The 19,433-nt window shown below is 40.3% G+C and overlaps 1 protein-coding gene across 1 annotated transcript in view; it reads left to right on the top strand.

The window, feature by feature from the left end:
- BUB1 (BUB1 mitotic checkpoint serine/threonine kinase) overlaps positions 1-19,433 on the top strand; it is a 38,022-nt gene that overhangs the window by 17,355 nt on the left and 1,234 nt on the right. The window contains exons 11-23 of the mRNA XM_021087047.2: positions 320-378; positions 1,079-1,207; positions 1,320-1,430; positions 2,136-2,235; positions 3,178-3,259; positions 4,541-4,715; positions 12,501-12,588; positions 15,951-16,189; positions 17,283-17,426; positions 18,144-18,259; positions 18,569-18,730; positions 18,900-19,057; positions 19,160-19,322. Of these exons, the coding sequence (XP_020942706.2) occupies positions 320-378; positions 1,079-1,207; positions 1,320-1,430; positions 2,136-2,235; positions 3,178-3,259; positions 4,541-4,715; positions 12,501-12,588; positions 15,951-16,189; positions 17,283-17,426; positions 18,144-18,259; positions 18,569-18,730; positions 18,900-19,057; positions 19,160-19,322 (1,726 nt within the window). The remainder of the gene's footprint in view (positions 1-319; positions 379-1,078; positions 1,208-1,319; positions 1,431-2,135; positions 2,236-3,177; positions 3,260-4,540; positions 4,716-12,500; positions 12,589-15,950; positions 16,190-17,282; positions 17,427-18,143; positions 18,260-18,568; positions 18,731-18,899; positions 19,058-19,159; positions 19,323-19,433) is intronic.

The raw sequence follows: 19,433 nt of genomic DNA on the forward strand, positions 1-19,433 counted from the left end.
CTGCATGGTAGCCCTTTAGCCAGTGTTGTCAGTGGGATCATGTGAATCAGAGAAGCTGCAATCCTGCCCCACCCTATGTACGAACGATTAGCAGCTGTTAAAGTACAGAATCACTCCGTCAAGCGAACGTTCATACCTGGACTTCATCTGTGAGAATTATTGTCCTCAAAGGGAAATAAAAGAAACAATAAAACATTTTATTCACTTACACTAAACCTAGGCAGTCCCATCTGTGTTTTAACAACAGGCTCATAATTGCTAACATTTTTATCCTTCTTTCTTGATACTTTAGTTTTACCTCAAGAGTTTTCTCTTCCAGATGTATGAATCGAAGTACTCATGAATTCAAGCCACAGAATGGAGCAGAGATGAAAGAAGGTAACATCTAATTATAATACATTTGTTTCTAACCCGTTTGCCCAGACTTGTCCAGACTGCTCAGAGATCTGTTTGGTAGCTGTAGTTCATGACATCTTTAGACCGTAATGAACCTGAGTATGGGCTTTCCTGCTCTTAGCATGCAGGGGTTCAGTAGGCCACAGACCATTTCAAGTATGAAGGTTGAAATCCACTTGGTAGTCCCATCTTATTAATTAGAATCCTTTGGAAGCTTGATCTGTGAAAACTTTTCTATTAAATTTCTCAGAAGATTAATCTAAAACAAGAGTCATCTTTAATATATTGTGAGGAAGAAAAGGTGATTAAAAGATTAATTAGGAGTGTTATACTTCTGTTTGGTACTACTTTGTTAGAAGTATTTGCATAAAAGTAAACTTTATAAGACATCACTCCCCCATCCCTCCATGTGACTGACATTTTTTTCCAGTGAAGGTTTAGTGGGAACAGAACTACTCAGCAAAGCAGGCAACGCCTGCATTTAACCAGGACCTAACTGAGCAGGCAGATGCCAGGCACTGTTCTAGGTGGTAAGGGGTACGGTCAGAATAGAAAGGACAAAAAATCCCTACCCACGCGGAGGAGAAAAAGGAAGTATAGAGTAAGTTTCTTAAATTGTGTGCTTTCTAAATTATTCTGATTTCTCCACTGATATTGCATTTTGTCCCCATTTCTTTAATAGGGTGTGAAACACATAAGGTTGTTAATACAAGTTCTTTTCACACCACTCCGAACACATCATTGGGACTGGTTCAGGCAACACCATCCAAAGTGCAGCCATCCCCCACCGTGCACACAAAAGAAGCATTAGGTATGTACAGCTTTGTGTTTGAATGGGTATCATCGAATTAATGAGATGAATTAAGGAACAATCTTTGGCAACCAATGGTAGTTATTTTTTCCATTCTTTCTATTCTTTTCAGGTTTCATCATGAATATGTTTCAGGCTCCTACACTTCCTGATGTTTCCGATGACCAAGATGAATGGCCATCTCTAGGTCAAAATGAAGATGCTTTTGAAGCCCAGTTTCAAAGTAATAGCAATTTGTTTAATGGCTACTAAGTGGATAGTGTTGCAGATGGTTGCCCACAGAAATAGCAAGGATTATATAAGAAGTTGCCCTGCCCTTGGTTAATCTGTCACATAAAAGCATGGAGTTTGTGAAATAAAAAAAAATATAACAGTGTTCAACAAAGTAAAATAAATAGGTGCTAAAAAGGGCAAGGTCCCTATAGGTAGACATGGCCAGGAAGCGCTGAGTGGTTGGGATATCCTTGGGCTTTGCCCGGCAGAGGAATGTTAGGGGCAGAGTGTTAGGACAGTGACTAGCCCCTCTTTGTCTAGAGTCAGGGGATTTGAGCTGGAAGGTGGAGAGAGATGGTGACAAATATAAATATAGAACTAAGAGGTTAATTCCTCCTCGTAGGACAACAAAGACATGGAGAGCTTTATTCAGTGTCAGTGACCATAGCAATGTGTCAGGAGAATGGGGAACACTGGCTTTACGTGTGGCCGGAACACAAGACCTGGAGGCCTGCATGCTAACCCTGGTGACCATGGTTAAGCCCCTCATGTCACTGCAGAGTGACTCACCACATTACCTAGTGTTTCAAAACCCGATAACATTATTTTCTGTGAGCTCTTATTATATTTTCTTATTTGTAGTTGAAGTTTCACTTAAACGATAGTGTTTTTGGCTTATTTTCATAATTAAATACAGTTTTTTACTCTGTTGCAGAAAATGCAAAGTCTTCTGGGGCTTGGGGAGTCAATAAGATTATCTCTTCTTTGTCATCTGCTTTTCCCGTGTTTGAAGATGGAAACAAAGAAAATTATGGGTAAAGAAATAGATCTGGTTAAAATAACACTAGGGGAGACACATGTTGCCACAGTGACAGGGATGGTACAGAGATTGCAGGCCTGCAGGTGCAGAGGCCATGAGAGAGAGAACAGAGCCTGCTGATCAGGTAGTCTGGGTCCCAGTCCCAGCTCTGCCACTGCTGAGCCTTTTGACCACATGGCCAACAGATGGATGCTGAAGTTCTTTTCCAGATCTGCAGGGCTGTAGGGGAGTTCTGAGAAAGCAGTCCTCCCATAACAAAAGCAGGTATTTCCAAAGGGAAACAGCAGTATGGTTATAAATCATCAAAGAACCAAGGGACCCTATAGATTTGACATTGTGTTAGCTGTAAAGGAATTCACCAGGACAGGTATCTAGACATGTTCAGTATACGCTGGCATTATTGATAAAATAGAAAAGGAAATGGCTAATATTGGGTCCTGCTGCAGGGAACATAGATAGGATTTAAGGCCGAAGGACAGCACATTAGAGCCCTATCAGGGTGGGGTTGGGTAGTTCCCAGAATTTCCTGTTAATAATGTAGACTGTGGAAAGAGAAATGTGAAAGCTATCTTGGTGTAGAAGAGATTCATATTCCAAAGCCAGACCAAGCACCGGGAATAAGAAATTAAACATACGGCATCCATGCCATTCTGTTTGCCACAGCCCCCTTTTGTTCTCCTTAAAACTTGGTGTAATAGAAATTTCTGTATTTTACCCCCTCACTTAAGTAACTGTAGGTCTACTTTTATATACATAGTCAAGTTAATTCAACTTGCACTCAAGTTTTGCTATAACTGCTATAAAAGAAATATGTATATAAATACTAATTAAGTAGGATAAGTGACAAATGTTTTTAATACTCTAAGTGGTAGGATTTATTTCCTTTGCATATTTTGCTGTTTTTGCAATTTTTGCAATTTTGCAACCCTTTCCTTAGATTACCACAGCCTAAAAATAAACCCACAGGAGCCAGGACCTTTGGAGAACGCTCTGTGAGCAGATTTCCTTCAAAACCAAATGTAAGTAAATCTCTGCCTCATCCATGAAATGAATCGTGCAACCCATTTCTCTTCATTTTACCAAACAATTGTGCCAATCAAATGAGATGATGTTTTTAAAAAACTGTGCTGAAAAATAAAATATTATGTGAAGGGTAAGTTTTTTAGAACATTATAATTATTTGCAAGTCTGTTATGCACCACACACTGTGATAGATTTAGAAACTGAAATATGAGGAATTCCCATTGTGGCTCAGTGGTAACAAACCTGACTAGCATCCATGAGGATGCAAGCTCAATCCCTGGCCTCACTCAGTGGGTTAAGGATCTGGCATTGCTGTGGCTGTGGCGTAGGCCAGCGGCTACAGCTCTGATTTGACCCCTAGCCTGGGAACTTCCATATGCCATGTGTGTGGCCCCAAAAAGACCAAAAAAAAAAGAAAGAAAAGAAAAATGAGTTTGATATGATCCTTGCCCTCTCAGAGCCTTCCTGTTGACAGAGAAACCACTGGGGGGATATGTATTTTTCCTAGACCTAAGAAGTTTGATAAAGGCTATATGGGAACTCTGTACTATCTTTGTATTTTCTCTAAATCTAGACTCTTCAAATTAAAAAAAGAAGAAAGTAAAAATTGGTAAATGAAATGTGGTTCTTGTATATGATAAAACTCCACTGGAGTGTGTTAAAGATAAAATGTCAGAGTTCCCGACGTGGCTCAGTGGTTAACGAATCCGACTAGGAACCATGAGGTTGCAGGTTCGATCCCTGCCCTTGCTCAGTGGGTTAAAGGTCTGGCGTTGCCATGAGCTGTGGTGTAGATTGCAGACGTGGCTTGGATCCCGCGTTGCTGTGGCTCTGGCGTAGGCTGGCAGCTACAGCTCCGATTAGACCTCTAGCCTGGGAACCTCCATATGCCACGGGAGCAGCCCAAGAAAAGTCAAAAAGACAAAAAAATAAAATAAAATGTCCCAGTTCTGGGGATAAAGAACCTCAAGTTCCTTGGCTGTGTGTTAGCCAGGAGTTACATCTGTTTCTTCTAAAGAATTAAAATTCCCCATTTTTTTGACTCATATAATAAAGTATTAATGAGGAGTTCCCTAGTGGTACAGCAGGTTAAGCATCTGGTGGTGTCACTGCAGTGGCGTGGGTTCCTGTTGCAGTGAGGGTTTGATCCCTGGCAGGAGAACTTCCACATGCTGCAGCAGGTGCAGCCAAAAAAAAAAAAAAAAGTATTCATGTGTTAAATTTCATCTACCAAACAGGGAGATTGCTGCTTTTATCCAGTTCATCTTTTGTCGTAGGAAGTACCTCACACAGAAGAATTTCTGGATGATTCAACCGTATGGGGTCCCCGCTGCAACAAAACCCTGGCACCCAGTCCCAAGGGCCCCGGAGACTTCACGTCTGCTGCACAGCTTGCGTCTACACCCTTCCACAAACTTCCAGTGGATTCAGTGCACCCTCTAGAAGATAAAGGTGTGTGTGACACTATCTTAGTGTCTTATCTTGTGCCAACTTCAGTTCTTTTATTATTGTAGTTTTCTTTTTGAAAATTCTAAATGGGAAATTTGAAACTCATAAAGAGGAAATTTAAAATCCATTCATTGTATCACATACATGATTTTTTCATACTGTCTTCATAAAGTCTGCGTGCATTTAAAAGTTTAATAACTTCAATTATAGGTAAAACAGGAGAAAAACCTTTAGAAGCATTTAAAGGCAAAGATACAAAGTATGACCCATTTGTATGGGGTATAGGTTTATGTCATGTTTTACAACAAACAAAATAGCCATTAGAGACAGATTAAATTATTTGAAAAATAATGGACATTTTATATCCTAATCTGATAAGAGCAAATTCTAGTCCTTGATATGTCCCTACAACTTTTTTTTTTTTTGTCTTTTTGCCATTTCTTGGGCCACTCCTGCGGCATATGGAGGTTCCCAGGCTAGGGGTCGAATCAGAGCCGTAGCTGCCTGCCTATGCCAGAATCACAGCAACGAGGGATCCGAGCTGCGTCTGCAGCCTACACCACAGCTCACAGCAACGCTGGATCCTGAACCCACTGAGCAAGGTCAGGGATCGAACCCACAGCCTCATGGTTTCTAGTCGGATTCATTAACCACTGAGCCATGACGGGAACTCCTAATATGTATCTACAACTTCTATTATTTCAAAGATGTAGCCAAAGACTATACTCAGAAAATCTTACTTTAAAAAAATTTTAGCGATCTAACTTCAAGAGAGTAATGATAAACCTCAAAAATAATCCTTATTTTCCCCAAACATAGCACTCTCATGTCTCAGATCTGAACTGAAGCTTAATAAATGACATAGTTCTTGAATACCCATAATTATTACCTATTAAATACTTACCTACAAAATATATACAGATATACCTCCTTTTATTGCACTTCACTTTATTGCATTTAGATACTGAGGTTTTTACATGTTGAAGCTTCGTGGCAACACTGTGTTGAGGAAGGCTGTTGGTATCATTTTTCCAGCAACATTTACTCACTGTATCTGAGTAAATTACCATATTTTGGTATTCTTGAAATATTTCAAACTTTTTCATTATTGTCATATTTGTTATGTTCTGTGGTCAGTGATCTTTGATGTTACTATTGGGGTACCACGAACTTTGCCTGTAGAAGATGGTGACCTTAATCAGTGGATGTTGTATGTTCTGATTGCTCCACCAACTGGTCATTCTCTGTTTCTCTCCCTCTCCTTGGGCCCCTCTCCTTCCTGAGACACAGCAATATTGAAATTGGACCAGTTAATATTGAAATTAGACCAGTTGAAGGTACAAAGGCCTTTAAGGGTTCAGGTGGCAGGAAGAGTCATAGGTCCGTCCCTCACTTTAATTTTTTTTAATTGATTTTTTATTGTTATTTCCCCCAACACTTTTTTATTCCACTGTATAGCATGGGGACCAGTTACACATACATGTGTACATAATTTTTTCTCCCATTGTTATGCTGCATTGTAAGTATCTAGACAGTTCTCAGTGCTACATAGCAGGATCTCATTGTTAATCCATTCCAAAAGCAATAGTTTGCATCCGTTAACCCCAAACTCCCAATCCATTCCACTCCCTTCCCCTCCCCCAGGGCAACCACAAGTCTATTCTGCAAGTCCGTGATTTCCTTTTCATTTGTGCTGTATATTAGATACCAGATATGAGTGATATCATATGGTATTTGTCTTTCTCTTTCTGACTTACTTCACTCAGTATGAAAGTCTCTAGTTCCATCCATGTTGCTGCAAATGGCATTATTTTGTTCTTTTTTATGGCTATGTAGTATTCCATTGTGTATGTATACCACATCTTCCAAATCCAATCATCTGTTAATGGACATTTGGGTTGTTTCCATGTCTTGGCTGTTGTGAATAGAGCTGCAATGAACATGAAGATGCATGTGTCTTTTTTAAGGAAAGTTTTGTTCAGATATATGCCCAAGAGTGGGATTGCTGGATCATATGGTAGTTCTATGTATAGATTTCTAAGGTACCTCCATCCTGTTCTCATAGTGGCTGTACCAGCTTACATTCTCACCAACAATGCAAGAGGGTTCCCGTTTATCCACACCCCCTCCAGCACTTGTTATTTGTGGACTTCTTAATGATGGCCATTCTGACTGGCGTGAGGTGGTATCTCATGGTAGTTTTGATTTGCATTTCTCTAATAATCAGGGATGTTGAGCATTTTTTCAAGTGTTTGTTGGCCATCTGTTTATCTTCCTTGGAGAAATGTCTTTTCAGGTCTTTTGCCCATTTTTCCATTGGTTGATTGGCTTTTTTGCTGCTGAGTTGTATAAGTTATTTGTATATTTTAGAGATCAAGCCCTTCTCAGTTGCATCATTTGAAACTATTTTCTCCCATTCTGAAAGTTGTCTTTTTGTTTTCTTTTTGGTTTCCTTTGCTGTGCAAAAGCCTTTCATTTTGATTAGGTCCCATTGGTTTATTTTTGCTTTTATTTCTGTTGCTTTGGGAGACTGACCTGAGAAACTATTCATGATGTTGATGTCAGAGAATGTTTTGCCTTTGTTCTCTTCCAGGAGTTTGATGGTGTCTTATCTTAAATTTAATTCTTTAAGCCATTTTGAGTTTATTTTTGTGCATGGTGTGAAGGTGTGTTCTAAGAAGTTTCATTGATTTGCATGCAGCTGTCCAGGTTTTCCAGCAATTCTTTCTGAATAGACTTTCTTTTTCCTATTTTATGTTCTTGCCTCCTTTGTCAATGATTGATTGACCATAGGTGTCAGGGTTTATTTCTGTGTTCTCTGTTCTGTTCCATTGGTCTGTATTGTCTGTTTTGGTACCAGTACCACACTGTTTTGATGACTGTGGCTTTGTAGTATTTCTTGAAGTCTGGGAGAGTTATGCCTCCTGCTTGGTTTTTGTTTCTCAAAACAAAAGTTGGCAATTCTGGGTTTTTTGGGTTTTTTTTTTTTTTTTTTGTCTTTTTGCCATTTCTTGGGCCGCTCCCGTGGCATATGGAGGTTCCCAGGCTAGGGGTCGAATTGGAGCTGTAGCTGCTAGCCTACGCCAGAGCCACAGCAATGCGGGATCCAAGCCGCATCTGCAACCTACACCCCAGCTAACGGCAACACCGGATCCTTAACCCACTGAGCAAGGGCAGGGACCGAACCCGCAACCTCATGGTTCCTAGTCGGATTCGTTAACCACTGCACCACGACGGGAACTCCCAATTCTGGGTTTTTTGTGGTTCCATATAAATTTTTGGATTGTTTGTTCTAGTTCTGTGAAAAATGTCTCACCACTGCTATTCAATATAGTGTTGGAAGTCCTAGCCACAGCAATCAGACAAACAAAAGAAATAAAAGGCATCCAAATAGGAAGAGAAGAGATAAAACTGTCACTGTATGCAGACGACGTGATACTATACATAGAAAACCCTAAGGACTCAACCCAAAAACTACTTGAACTGATCAACAAATTCAGCAAAGTAGCAGGATGTAAGATTAACATTCAGAAATCGGTAGCATTTCTGTATACTAACAATGAAACTTTAGAAAAGGAATACAAAAACACAATACCTTTTAAAATTGCACCCCCCAAAATACCTGGGAATACACCTGACCAAGGAGGCAGAGGACCTATATGCCGAGAACTACAAAACATTAATCAAGGAAATTAAAGAAGATGTAAGGAAATGGAAAGATATTCCATGTTCCTGGATTGCAAAAATTAATGTTGTAAAAAATGGCCATACTACCCAAAGCAATCTATAGATTCATTCAAAGCAGTACTTATCAAATTACCCAGATCTCTCACTTTAAATCACAAGTTAGAAATGATTAAGCTTAAGAAGTCATGTTGAAAGTCAAGTTAAGCTGAAAGCTAGACTACTTGTGCCAAACAGTTAGCCAAGTTTTAGATGCAAAGGAAAAGGTCTTGAAATTAACAGTCCTACTCCAGTGAACACACAAATGATAAGAAAGCAAAACAGCGTTATTGCTGATATGGAGAAAGTTTGAGTGGTCAGGATAGAAGATCAAACCAGGAACAACATTCCATTGAGCCAAAGCCAGATCTAAAGCCCAGCTCTCTCTTCAATTCTATGAAGGCTGAGAGAGGTAAGGAAGCTACAGAAGAAAAGTTTGAAACTGGCAGATGATGGTGCATGAGGTTTAAGAAAAGAAGCCTTCTTTGTAACATAGAAGAGCCAGGGGAAGCAGCAGGGGGTAATGTAGAGGCTGCAACAACTTTTCTGGAATATCTAGCTAAGATCATGAATGACAGTGGCTGCACTAAACAGCAGATGTTCATTATTAACAAAAAAGCCTTATATTGGAAGATGATGCCATCTAGGATCTTTCCTGCCAGGGATAAATCAAGGTCTGGCTTTAAAGCCCCCTCTTATTAGGGGCTAATGTAGCTGATGACTTTGAGCTGAAGCCAGTGTTCATTTACCATTCCAAAAGTCCTAGGGACTCTAAGAATTATGTTCAGTATATTCTGCCTGTGCTCTATAGATGGAATAGCAAAACCTGGATGACAGCAAATCTGTTTATGACATGGTTTACTAAAAAAAATATGTTTTTTTCTGTAGGGCCGCACCCTTGGTATATGGAGGTTCCCAGGCTAGAGATCAAATCGGAGCTACAGCTGCTGGCTTTCGCCACAGCCACAGCCGAGGCCGTACAGGATCCAAGCTTCGTCTTCAATCTATACTGCAGCTCACGGCAACACTGGATCCTTAGCCCACCAAGTGAGGCCAGGGATAGAACCCGCAACCTCATGGTTACTAGTCAGCAGATTCGTTTCCACTGAGCCACAATGGGAACTCCGGTTTACTGAAAATTTTAAGCGCATTATTGAGACCTACTGCTGAGGAAAACAGATTCTTTTCAAAATATTCCTGCTCCTTGGCAATGCACCTGATCACCCAAGAGCTCTGATGGTATGTACAGTGAGTTTAATGTTGTTTTCATTACTCCTAACACAACAACGTACTGCAACCCATGAATCAGGGAGTAATTTAGACTTTCAAATCTTATTATTTAAGATATACATTTCAAAAAAAAATAATTTCATAAGCCTGCAGCTATTATAAATAGTGCTTCCTCTGATGCATGAAATCAGCTGAAAACCTCTGGAAAGGATTCACTATTCTAGATGCCATTAAAAACATTTTCGGAGTTCCCCATCGTGGCGCAGTGGTTAACGAATCCGACTAGGAACCATGAGGTTGCGGGTTCAATCCCTGCCCTTGCTCAGTGGGTTAACGATCTGGTGTTGCCGTGAGCTGTGTTGTAGGTTGCAGACGTGGCTCAGATCCCGCATTGCTGTGGCTCTGGCATAGGCCAGTGGCTACGGCTCCGATTAGACCTCTAGCCTGGGAACCTCCATATGCCACGGGAGCGGCCCAAGAAATGGCAAAAAGACAAAAAAGAAAAAAAAAAAAAATTTGCAATTCTTAAGAAGAAGTCAAAATATCAACATTATCAGGAGTTCGGAAGAAGTTGATACCAACCCTCACAGATGACTTTAAGGGGTTCAAGACCTCAGTGGAGGACGTACCAGCAGATGTTGTGGAAATAGGAAAGGAACTAGAATTAGAAGTGGAGCCTGAAGATGTGACTGAACAGCTGCAATCTCATAAAATAATGGATGAGGAGTTGCTTCTTATGGACAAGCAAAGAAACTGGTTCCTTAAGATGGAAACTACTTATGGAGCACATGCTGTGAAGACTGTTGAAATGGCAACAAAGAATGTAAAATATTCCCTAGTTCTCATTGTGGCTCCATTGGATTAAAAACCCAAGTAGTATCTGTGGGGTTGTGGGTTCAATCCCTCACCTCCCTCAGTGGGTTAAGGATCCAGCATTACCACAAGCTGTGCCTAGGTCACGGATACAACTCCGATCAGGCATTGTTATGGCTGTGGCATAGGTGGCAGCTGCAGCTCCAATTCAGCCCCTAGCCTGGGAACTATCATGTGCCACGCAAGTGCAGCCCTTTAAAAAAGAAAAAAGAAAAAAAGAATTTAAAATATTCCATAAACTTAGTTGATAAAGCAGCAGTAGAGTCTGAGAGGATTAACTCCAATTTGGAACAAAGTTATCCTGTGGGTAAAATGCTGTCAAAATAGCACTACCACAGAGAAATCACTCATGAAAGGAAGTCGATTGATGCAGCAGACTTTGTCTTCATCTTATGTTAAGAAATTGCCAGAACCACCTCAACCTTTGGCAGCCACCAACCTGATCAGTAAGCCGCCTCCCACATTGAGGCCAGACCCTCCACCAGCAAAAAGATTACAACTCACTGAAGGCTTGGGTGATGGTTCTCATTTTGTAACCAATTAAGTAATTTTTAATTAAAATATGTACATTGTTTTTTAGACATAATGTGCCACACACTTAAGACTGCAGTATAGTGTAAACTTAACTTCTGTATGCACTTGGAAACCAAAAAATATTGTGTGACTCGTTTTATTGTGATTTCGCTTTATTGCAGTGCTCTGGAGCCCAATCCACATATCTCTGAGGTGTGCCTGTACTATGAGTTCTGAGACACTTTACTATTTTCTACTAACTTACTAGCGAAGCACTTTCACTGCTGGCGCCTTTTAAAAAGGCAGTTGTTGGAGTTCCTATCGTGGCTCAGTGGTAACAAACCTGAATAGTATGCATTAAAGACTAAGGTTCAGTCTCTGGCTTTGCTCAGTGAGTTAAGGATCCAGCATTGCTGTGGCTGTGGTGTAGGTCTGCAACTGTAGCTCTGAGTTGATCCCTAGCCTGGGAACTTCCATATGCCTCTGGTGTAGCCCCAAAAACAAACAAATAAATAAATAAATGGCAGTTGTTCACTGAAACAACTGCCAGAGAATTTCATTCCCCCAGATGAAAGCTTATTTTAATGTGACATCTGAGCCTGCAGACCTAAAAAATTTTAAACTAAGGGCTTTTTTTTTTTTCTTCCTGAATTTTGAAAGAGAAAACTTGGACATGTACCAAGTGCTGTCACAAACTTGCTCCTTTAATCTTTAAAATGTAAAGCTTTTTCCATTTGGAGAACTTAATCTGTTTAATAGGCAAAAGTCTTTCAAGAAGCCAATATTGGCTTTTCTTAGAGCACTTGCCACTTTGGTTGTATAAACAGAAGCTAATGTTCTAGCGCTAAAAGTATTAGCATCTGTTCAGTGAGGCAGCATCTGATAAAATTGACTCCCGAGTAATTTTGCTATCGTATGAGCATCACTTGGTAGAAGTGTGCTCCCTGGTTTGTCTATCCATAGATAGGTGTTTTCTTTTTAATTAAAGGGAGTAATAGTAAGTATTTGCAGGTTGCTTTCTGATGTAAATACTCTAAATCAGTTCAGTCAACTAAACACTGACTGAATAAGGAAGGTTAGACACGACAAAGATGTCTGCCACCCAGAAGTTTTGCAGCCTTTTATCCCCTGTGTCCTTAGCGTCAGGTTTTCCTAAAGCAGGGTGGGCACTGCCGCCCAGAACTTCTGTGCTCCGGTCACCCTCCCAGTAGACCCTCTACTCTCTGGACTCTTCTCCTGATACGACGTACAAAGCTGAAATGCTCACATATAACAGCAGAATTTTTTAAGTGATTTTTTTCCTATTTTAAAAATATAGCACATTTCACCATGGAACACTATTTTGGAATTACAATGAAGGTCTCTGTAAAATGGAATTCCAGACTTTATAACCATGTAAAATCATATGTGTGTGTATAATATCCATCTCTAATTTTCTCTGTATTTCAGAAAATGTGGTAGCAAAACAGTATACCCACATGACTTTGGATTCTTGTGAAAGAAACCTGGTGGAAACCTCGAAAGAAAGAAAGTTCAGGTATTGTGGGCCCTACATGGCTCTCTCTCTCCGTTTTCTCTCTAGCTTGACTTTTGAAACTGTAGTGGAATGCATCGCTCCAGCCCTTCTTTAAGGACTGCCAGAGTTTTTATCAACTCGAAGCCTTAAGTCAGAAGGTACTTTCTGTAGACATAACTACAGTGATTAACTTAAACCTGGTACTCTGGGCAGTGAGAGGTGCAGCTGGGGGAGCAAAGAATCCTTGTGGGAATAGTTTCTGTAGCCAATTCCTCCTGATTTAGGAGCAGACCTGCAGGTACTCTCACCAGCCCGAGACCGTGACGTGTGAAGACTTGCTGAACTGAGCAGACACGCAATTGCTTTTTTATACCTGATGTACTGAGAAAATCAATAAGTTTCTTTTAAGAAGAGGAATATGGAATGTTAAGCCTCTTAGATATTGAAGCAGAATGCAAACTTACTGTTCAGACATTAAAGTTTTGCAGAAGTAAAATTCTACCATATTTGAATAGTCGGTAAATTTAATAGACACTAAAAATAGCTATAATCTTTAGAGTATTTATTATTATATTTCTTCATAGCACTTATGCTTTTCCTGTACTATACCCTTTAATTAATCCTTAGAGTAACTTTAGTTGTAGGAACTGTTCTTCTCTACCATTATAGAGAAGAAACCATATTCAGAGGGCTAAATAAGTATCCTGAAGTCATATAGCTTCTAATTTGCAGCCCTGGGATTCGAGCCCATATCTCTGATTTCAGAATTGTCACTCTCACCCCTATGCTGTACTGCCTCTTATTATCAAAAACCTCTTCTTGAAATAGACCCCAGTAAATAAATGATTGGATGAAGGACATGAGCAGAATTTACAAAAAAAAAATAATAATAATGAATAAGCATGAAGAAAAGGGTTAACTCATTAATAATAAAATTAATGCAAATTGAATAGATTTTGGCTTTTAATTTGAAATTCTACCCAATGGTCATAGTCTATTACTGCCCACCAGGAATCTCCCTGTGTACAGCTAAACTTTTAACTCATAAGACTACCATAGCCACACTTGGCAGAAGATTAAGTTAGATATATATAGGACCAAAATCACAGTCACCAGCAGGGTAATACTGTCCACAAAACTATTGTCTTTGTGACAGTTAAGTTGCAAAGAATCAAGACTCAGATAGGGAGTCACCCAGGGACAGAGGCTTCCCTCACTTCAAAGCCTTATTCCCAGGGAGTCAGTGCTCTTGCAACACTTCATAGATCTGGTTTCCAGGGTCCCCACAAGGGGCAGGCCTGTTACCTGGGTCGTTACACCTGAAGCCCAGAGCTCTGGATGCCCAGCACATGTTCATATTTCTCCCTGTCCAGATACAGTTCTTTTTTTACCATAAATATTGATGACAGTGATACTCTTACATTTTCAGTTTTCACTGAAGAAGGGGAAAAGCTAGAAAGTTAACCAAAAGTGGGTGACATTTTTATGGAGAACAGTTTTATTAATCATTTATGCACCCACAGTAATTTGGGCACTCTTGTTGCTAGGAGCAATATACTTGGGTTTAGAAACATACTTGTTTTGTGGCAATGGAAAATATTGGAAATATGTTCAATATCTAAGAACCAGGGAATTGTTATATTCTGGCATACCTCCACTGGATTAAATGGTGTATGGGCTGTAGAGAAACCTGACAGACACCACCTTTCCCAAATGATCAGCTTAACATCACCCATGATGACATGTGGTGATGTCACAGGAGAAGGGTACCTCACCTCTGTGATACTGTCTCCAAACCAGTACTTACAGTCCAGTCATGAGAAAAACCCCAGTGGAGGGACAGTCAACAAAACAACTGGTCAGTACTCCCCAGAACAGACAAGGTCTTAGAAAACTAGGAAAGACTAAGAAACTGTCACAGAGGAGAAAAAGACTAATGAGTCTGAGCACTCAGTCCAAGATTGGATCCTGGAGCAAACACAGGTCTTGTGGAAAAAAACCGTGAAATCCAAACGAAGCCTGGAGGTTAGATAGTAATATGGCAAAGGTTGGTTTATTGGTTTTGACAAGAGAGCCACTATAATGTGAGATGGTAACATTAGAGGAAAATGGGGTGAAGACTATGTAGGAATTCTCTATTATCTTTGCAACAGTTCTTTAAAATTATTCCAAAATTGATTTTTTTTTAAGTATGGTAGGAAACATACCTGTGTCAAGAAGTAGGACTGTACATGAAGTTGCATGAGTTCATTTGTACAAATATATATATATGCATGTGTTTGTGGCTATGTGGATATAGCAGTGAGGGAGAGAACGTGTGTGGAGATACAGAGATGGTCTAATCTTGTTGTTTGCCTTGGTTCTTTTCTGTAAAGTCACTGTAAACATTGAATTAGCAAATGCTGAACCATTGCTCCCAGGGGAAATACACAGTTATGGTCCTACAGACCTTTGGTCACAGCATTTGGTTTAAAGACATCTATTTAATATGTATTGCTGGTGCATTAACATTGAACTCACAGCCCTGGTAACTCATTCCTGAACAAAACCTATCCAACACATATATTCTCCATAAGACACATCAAAGCCTCCTTGCACTTAGGAACTGTAGACAGCACATCAGCACTGTAGTTGGTGAAAATTTTAAACAGTAAAATCAACAAAATAATACAAAAATGCAAAAAAAACCCCCACCACCTCACATTCGTGACTGTACTGTGAAAGGACACTTATTTACAGTCTAAGACGAAACAAGAAAGCAGAACATTACCTTTTTTCCTGGGAGCATAAATGTTGGGTGACTCAAATTTTTCACTCATCTGCACATCTAGAGATGACTACAAAAGCACCATGAGCGTTGATTTGTGTTGATTTGGGGTTTGCATGTGGGTAAATTTGCAAATATGGAATCTATAAATAATAAGGATCCACTGCGTGTGTGTGTGTGTGTGTGTGTGTGTGTGTAAATGTGCCGGTGTTAGGCTGTTGGACTGGGGCTGACATTTTTTCTCTGGTTCATTGTTAGAAAAGAAGCTATTTGGAGAATGAAGGTCAACATTCAGTGTCTGTTACAGTAGTAATGCTTAGAGACAACTGGGGAAATAAACCCATTCTTCCCAACATCTCCTCCTAAAGAATATCCGATGGGTCACCTCATCTATTTAATATATTACCGTGTTTTTTATTTCTTTCCTAGCTGTGTCTTTGTATAGATTTGTCTATATGAAGAAAATGCTTCAGTCAATTCTTTGTGAAGTAGTTTTGAACTGTCATTCATAGACTGAAAAGGAAACTCTTTTGTGAGACTTTTATGTGATCAAACCCAATAGGCTTATAATCACATGTGTTTTGTTTCCTGATCTCTATCCTTTTAACACAACCAGTCCTATTCAAGAGAAAAGTCCAGAACTAGTGTTCCCCACAGATGTCTCTTCAGCGTCCTTGCTCCGTCTGGGCCAGCCTGCTGCAGCTGTGCTGACCAGCGAGGCAGAGCAGGGCCTCAAGGCTTGTAAACTCACAGACCCCGCTGATCTTGCCACTGCAGAGGATCCAACAGATGCCAGTGCCAGGCTCCAGGCAGAACAGATGCAGACTGGCTACCCTGGGCATGTCAGTGCTCCAGGTATGAATAGATGCTCGATCTCGATTGTTCCCTGGGTAAGGACACTAGCCTGGTAAAGGCTGTTCTGTGAAAGAAGCACAGAGAGCAGGGACTTGCACGTGGTTGAGTAGACCCCAAGTTCAGACAGACCTGCATGCTCTATCACAGTGCATACAACAGTAGCATACTTGAAGGACTGATTAATTTGTTTCATTTTGAACAGTATCAAAATAATTATTGTTGGAAGGGAGAATTGGAATTAGAGGGCCCACTATGTGCCAGTCTAATAGTGTTATCCCCATTTTACAGAAAAGTAAACAGGATTAAAGGACCTCACCCCCACCCCAGGTTACACAGAAATCGTGGTTAAGAGCACAGACTCTGGAGATAGACTAGCTTGATTCTAATCCTAGATCTTAGGCTGTCATGTGAGCTTGGCCAAGATCATTGCAATTTTCTGTGGCCCTTTTCTATAAAGTTGGGGGGTACTTCCCTGTTTTAGAGTCTTACTGTCAGGACCAAGTGAGTTACTCAACATCAGGTGTTCAGAACAGTGTCCTCCATCTGCTTAGTAGTAAATTTAATCATGTTGGGTTAGTTTTGATAACAGCCACTCATCAAATTTGTTTATAGCATTCTAAATTCAACAGAACTTTTTTTCTTCTCTTTAGAAAGGTTTCTCTTTGTGTCTTTGTAGACAAATTGCACACAGGTAGTATAAGAGTTAAAAGGCAGTGTGTTTTATAGATAGAAGTGGGAAAGCAATTTAAAGAGTACATATGTGAGCATATTGGAAGTAACAAATCTCCCAGTTTGCCTTTAAGACACTTACCCATAATTGCATTAAGACAGAATCTGGAACAGATGCCCTTGGTGTTGATTTCCTTTGTCGCAGCTGAATATTGATCTAAATTTATAGATCCAAAATGCCAAATAATGAACTCTGCAGGGCGACCCATTTTGACTTTCAAAAATGGTTCTTTATCCTTTGAATCAATGCTCTTTAGATAAGGCTTTGAAAGCTTATTTAATGAATGTCTGCACTTGCTTTATCTATAATTTATTTGACAAGTCTTGGGTACTGAGTTCATTTTTTTGTTTCCATTCCTTTAAGACTTCACTGTTGAGAATCCCTGGGACGAGGAGTTGATTCTCAAACTTTTATCCGGGCTTTCTAAGCCAGTGAGTTCCTATCCAAATATCTATGAGTGGCAGTGTAAACTTCCAGCCATCAAGCCCAAGACTGAATTTCAATTGGGTAAGAACCATATGGGTAATAAAACTTGAAACTTTCTAGGGGAAGCTGATGGTCAGACATCAGTTCTTTCTGTTGGAACACCGCCTTCCACCCCCCAACCCCCTCCAGTACCGGCTGCAGTGGTGGTTTCTGCCCCTGGGCCTCTGCTCTGGTGAGCTTTTATTCTTTGTATTCTCCTCTGTCTCCTCAGTTGGGGGGCAGCAGTTTCCCCTGTGACCTCAATTCTCTAACATGTCAAAGAGTTGTTATTTTCAATTCGTTCAGCTTTTTCTTACTGTGAGGGTAGAGTGATGGCTTCCTAACTCCTTGTATGCCAGCTAGAAACCAGAAAGCTACTTTTTAACATTTGATTTAAACAATCTGTTACAACTTTAACTCTGTGGTCCTTCTCCAAAAACCAGTAACCCAGGTATTACCCCTTAACTGGGAGAACACTGGCAGAGGGGAGATGTCTGCCCAAGGCCCTGCTGCTGAGTGACTGGATGGGCCCTGCCAGTGCTGCCCTGAGTCCCCTGTCACTTCATTAGAAAGGGAGCTGTTTTGTGGCAGGTACTTGTTTAACTTTCATGTGAGGGAGTAAAACATTTCCTAAGGGAGTCTTATCTATTTTTATTTATGAAAGCAATTCAAGCACCAGGAGAAATGTACAAATACTTCATTTTGAGAAAGCACTAATGTTTTGAGCCTCTTTTCATTTTGATGTGTCTGTCTCCTCAGGTTCTCTGGTGGTCTATGTTGATCACCTTCTTGGAGAAGGGGCTTTTGCCCAAGTCTATGAAGTTACCCACGGGGATGTGAACGATAACAAAAACAAACAGAAATTTGTTCTGAAGGTAAATGATCTCTATGATGTAGAAATGAATTTTACAACTTGAGGTTTGCCAGCTGCTTTTTTTTTTTTCTTTTTTTTTTTTTTTCTTTTTTAAGATGGTAGTGGTTTCATTCAGGTCAATTGTCAGCACTTAGGAAACAGAACTATCCCACAAGGATTCAAAATTGACTTATAGCAAGTCCAAGACTGCAGCAACAGTTCATAGCTTGTCATTACTTTCTACCTCCATCCTTTACTGGGATGAAGTTGCTTCCTTACTATCACTTTTAGAACATGAGCTGGATATGAATGTCACATACCTGATTTGCAGGTCCAGAAGCCTGCCAACCCCTGGGAATTCTACATTGGGACCCAGCTCATGGAGAGACTAAAGCCAAGTATGCGGCACATGTTTATCAAATTCTATTCTGCCCACCTGTTCCAGAATGGCAGTGTGTTAGTAGGAGATCTCTACAGCTACGGGACATTATTGGTAAGTGTATTTGCTGTTTTGACATGAACAAGAACTGAAATACCTTTTTGGCCTATGCCTTGCACATATCTTTTGGTTGGAGCTTTTATTGGAATGGTAGGTGGGGCAAAGCTCCTGACTTGAAATTTCATTAATCCTGTCAACCGACTGCACTTTCCATTGTTTCTAGAATGCCATTAACCTCTATAAAAATACCCCTGAGAAAGTGATGCCTCAAGCTCTAGTCCTCACTTTTGCCATCAGGATGCTCTGCATGATTGAACAAGTCCATGACTGTGAAATCATCCATGGAGACATCAAGCCAGACAACTTCATACTTGGAAACAGGCAAGTATTGCCCTCTTGACAGGTCCTTCTCTTAACCGCTTCCCCAGCAGAATTTGGTCATCTGTTCTCACATGGTCTGGCCCTTGTTTGTGTTTAACACAGATTTTTGGAACAGGACGGTGAGGATGATGGCTTGGCACTGATTGACCTGGGTCAGAGTATAGACATGAAACTTTTTCCAAAAGGAACTGCATTTACGGGAAAGTGTGAAACATCTGGTTTTCAGTGTGTTGAGATGCTCAGTAACAGGCCCTGGAACTACCAGGTAGGAAACTAGGGTGAGAGATTGGAAAACATTGCCATTTATTACATTCACTGTATTTTCAGAAGGAATTTGGTCATCTCGATAGTTTGAGCTGGTCTAGCCTTCCAGCCC

The sequence above is a fragment of the Sus scrofa genome, chromosome 3, assembly GCF_054392235.1.
Source record: "Sus scrofa isolate SSC_HxYL_T2T_F1_AM1 chromosome 3, Sscrofa_HxYL_maternal_Yorkshire_Landrace_v2.0, whole genome shotgun sequence".
In the NCBI taxonomy this organism is placed as follows: Eukaryota; Metazoa; Chordata; class Mammalia; order Artiodactyla; family Suidae; genus Sus; species Sus scrofa.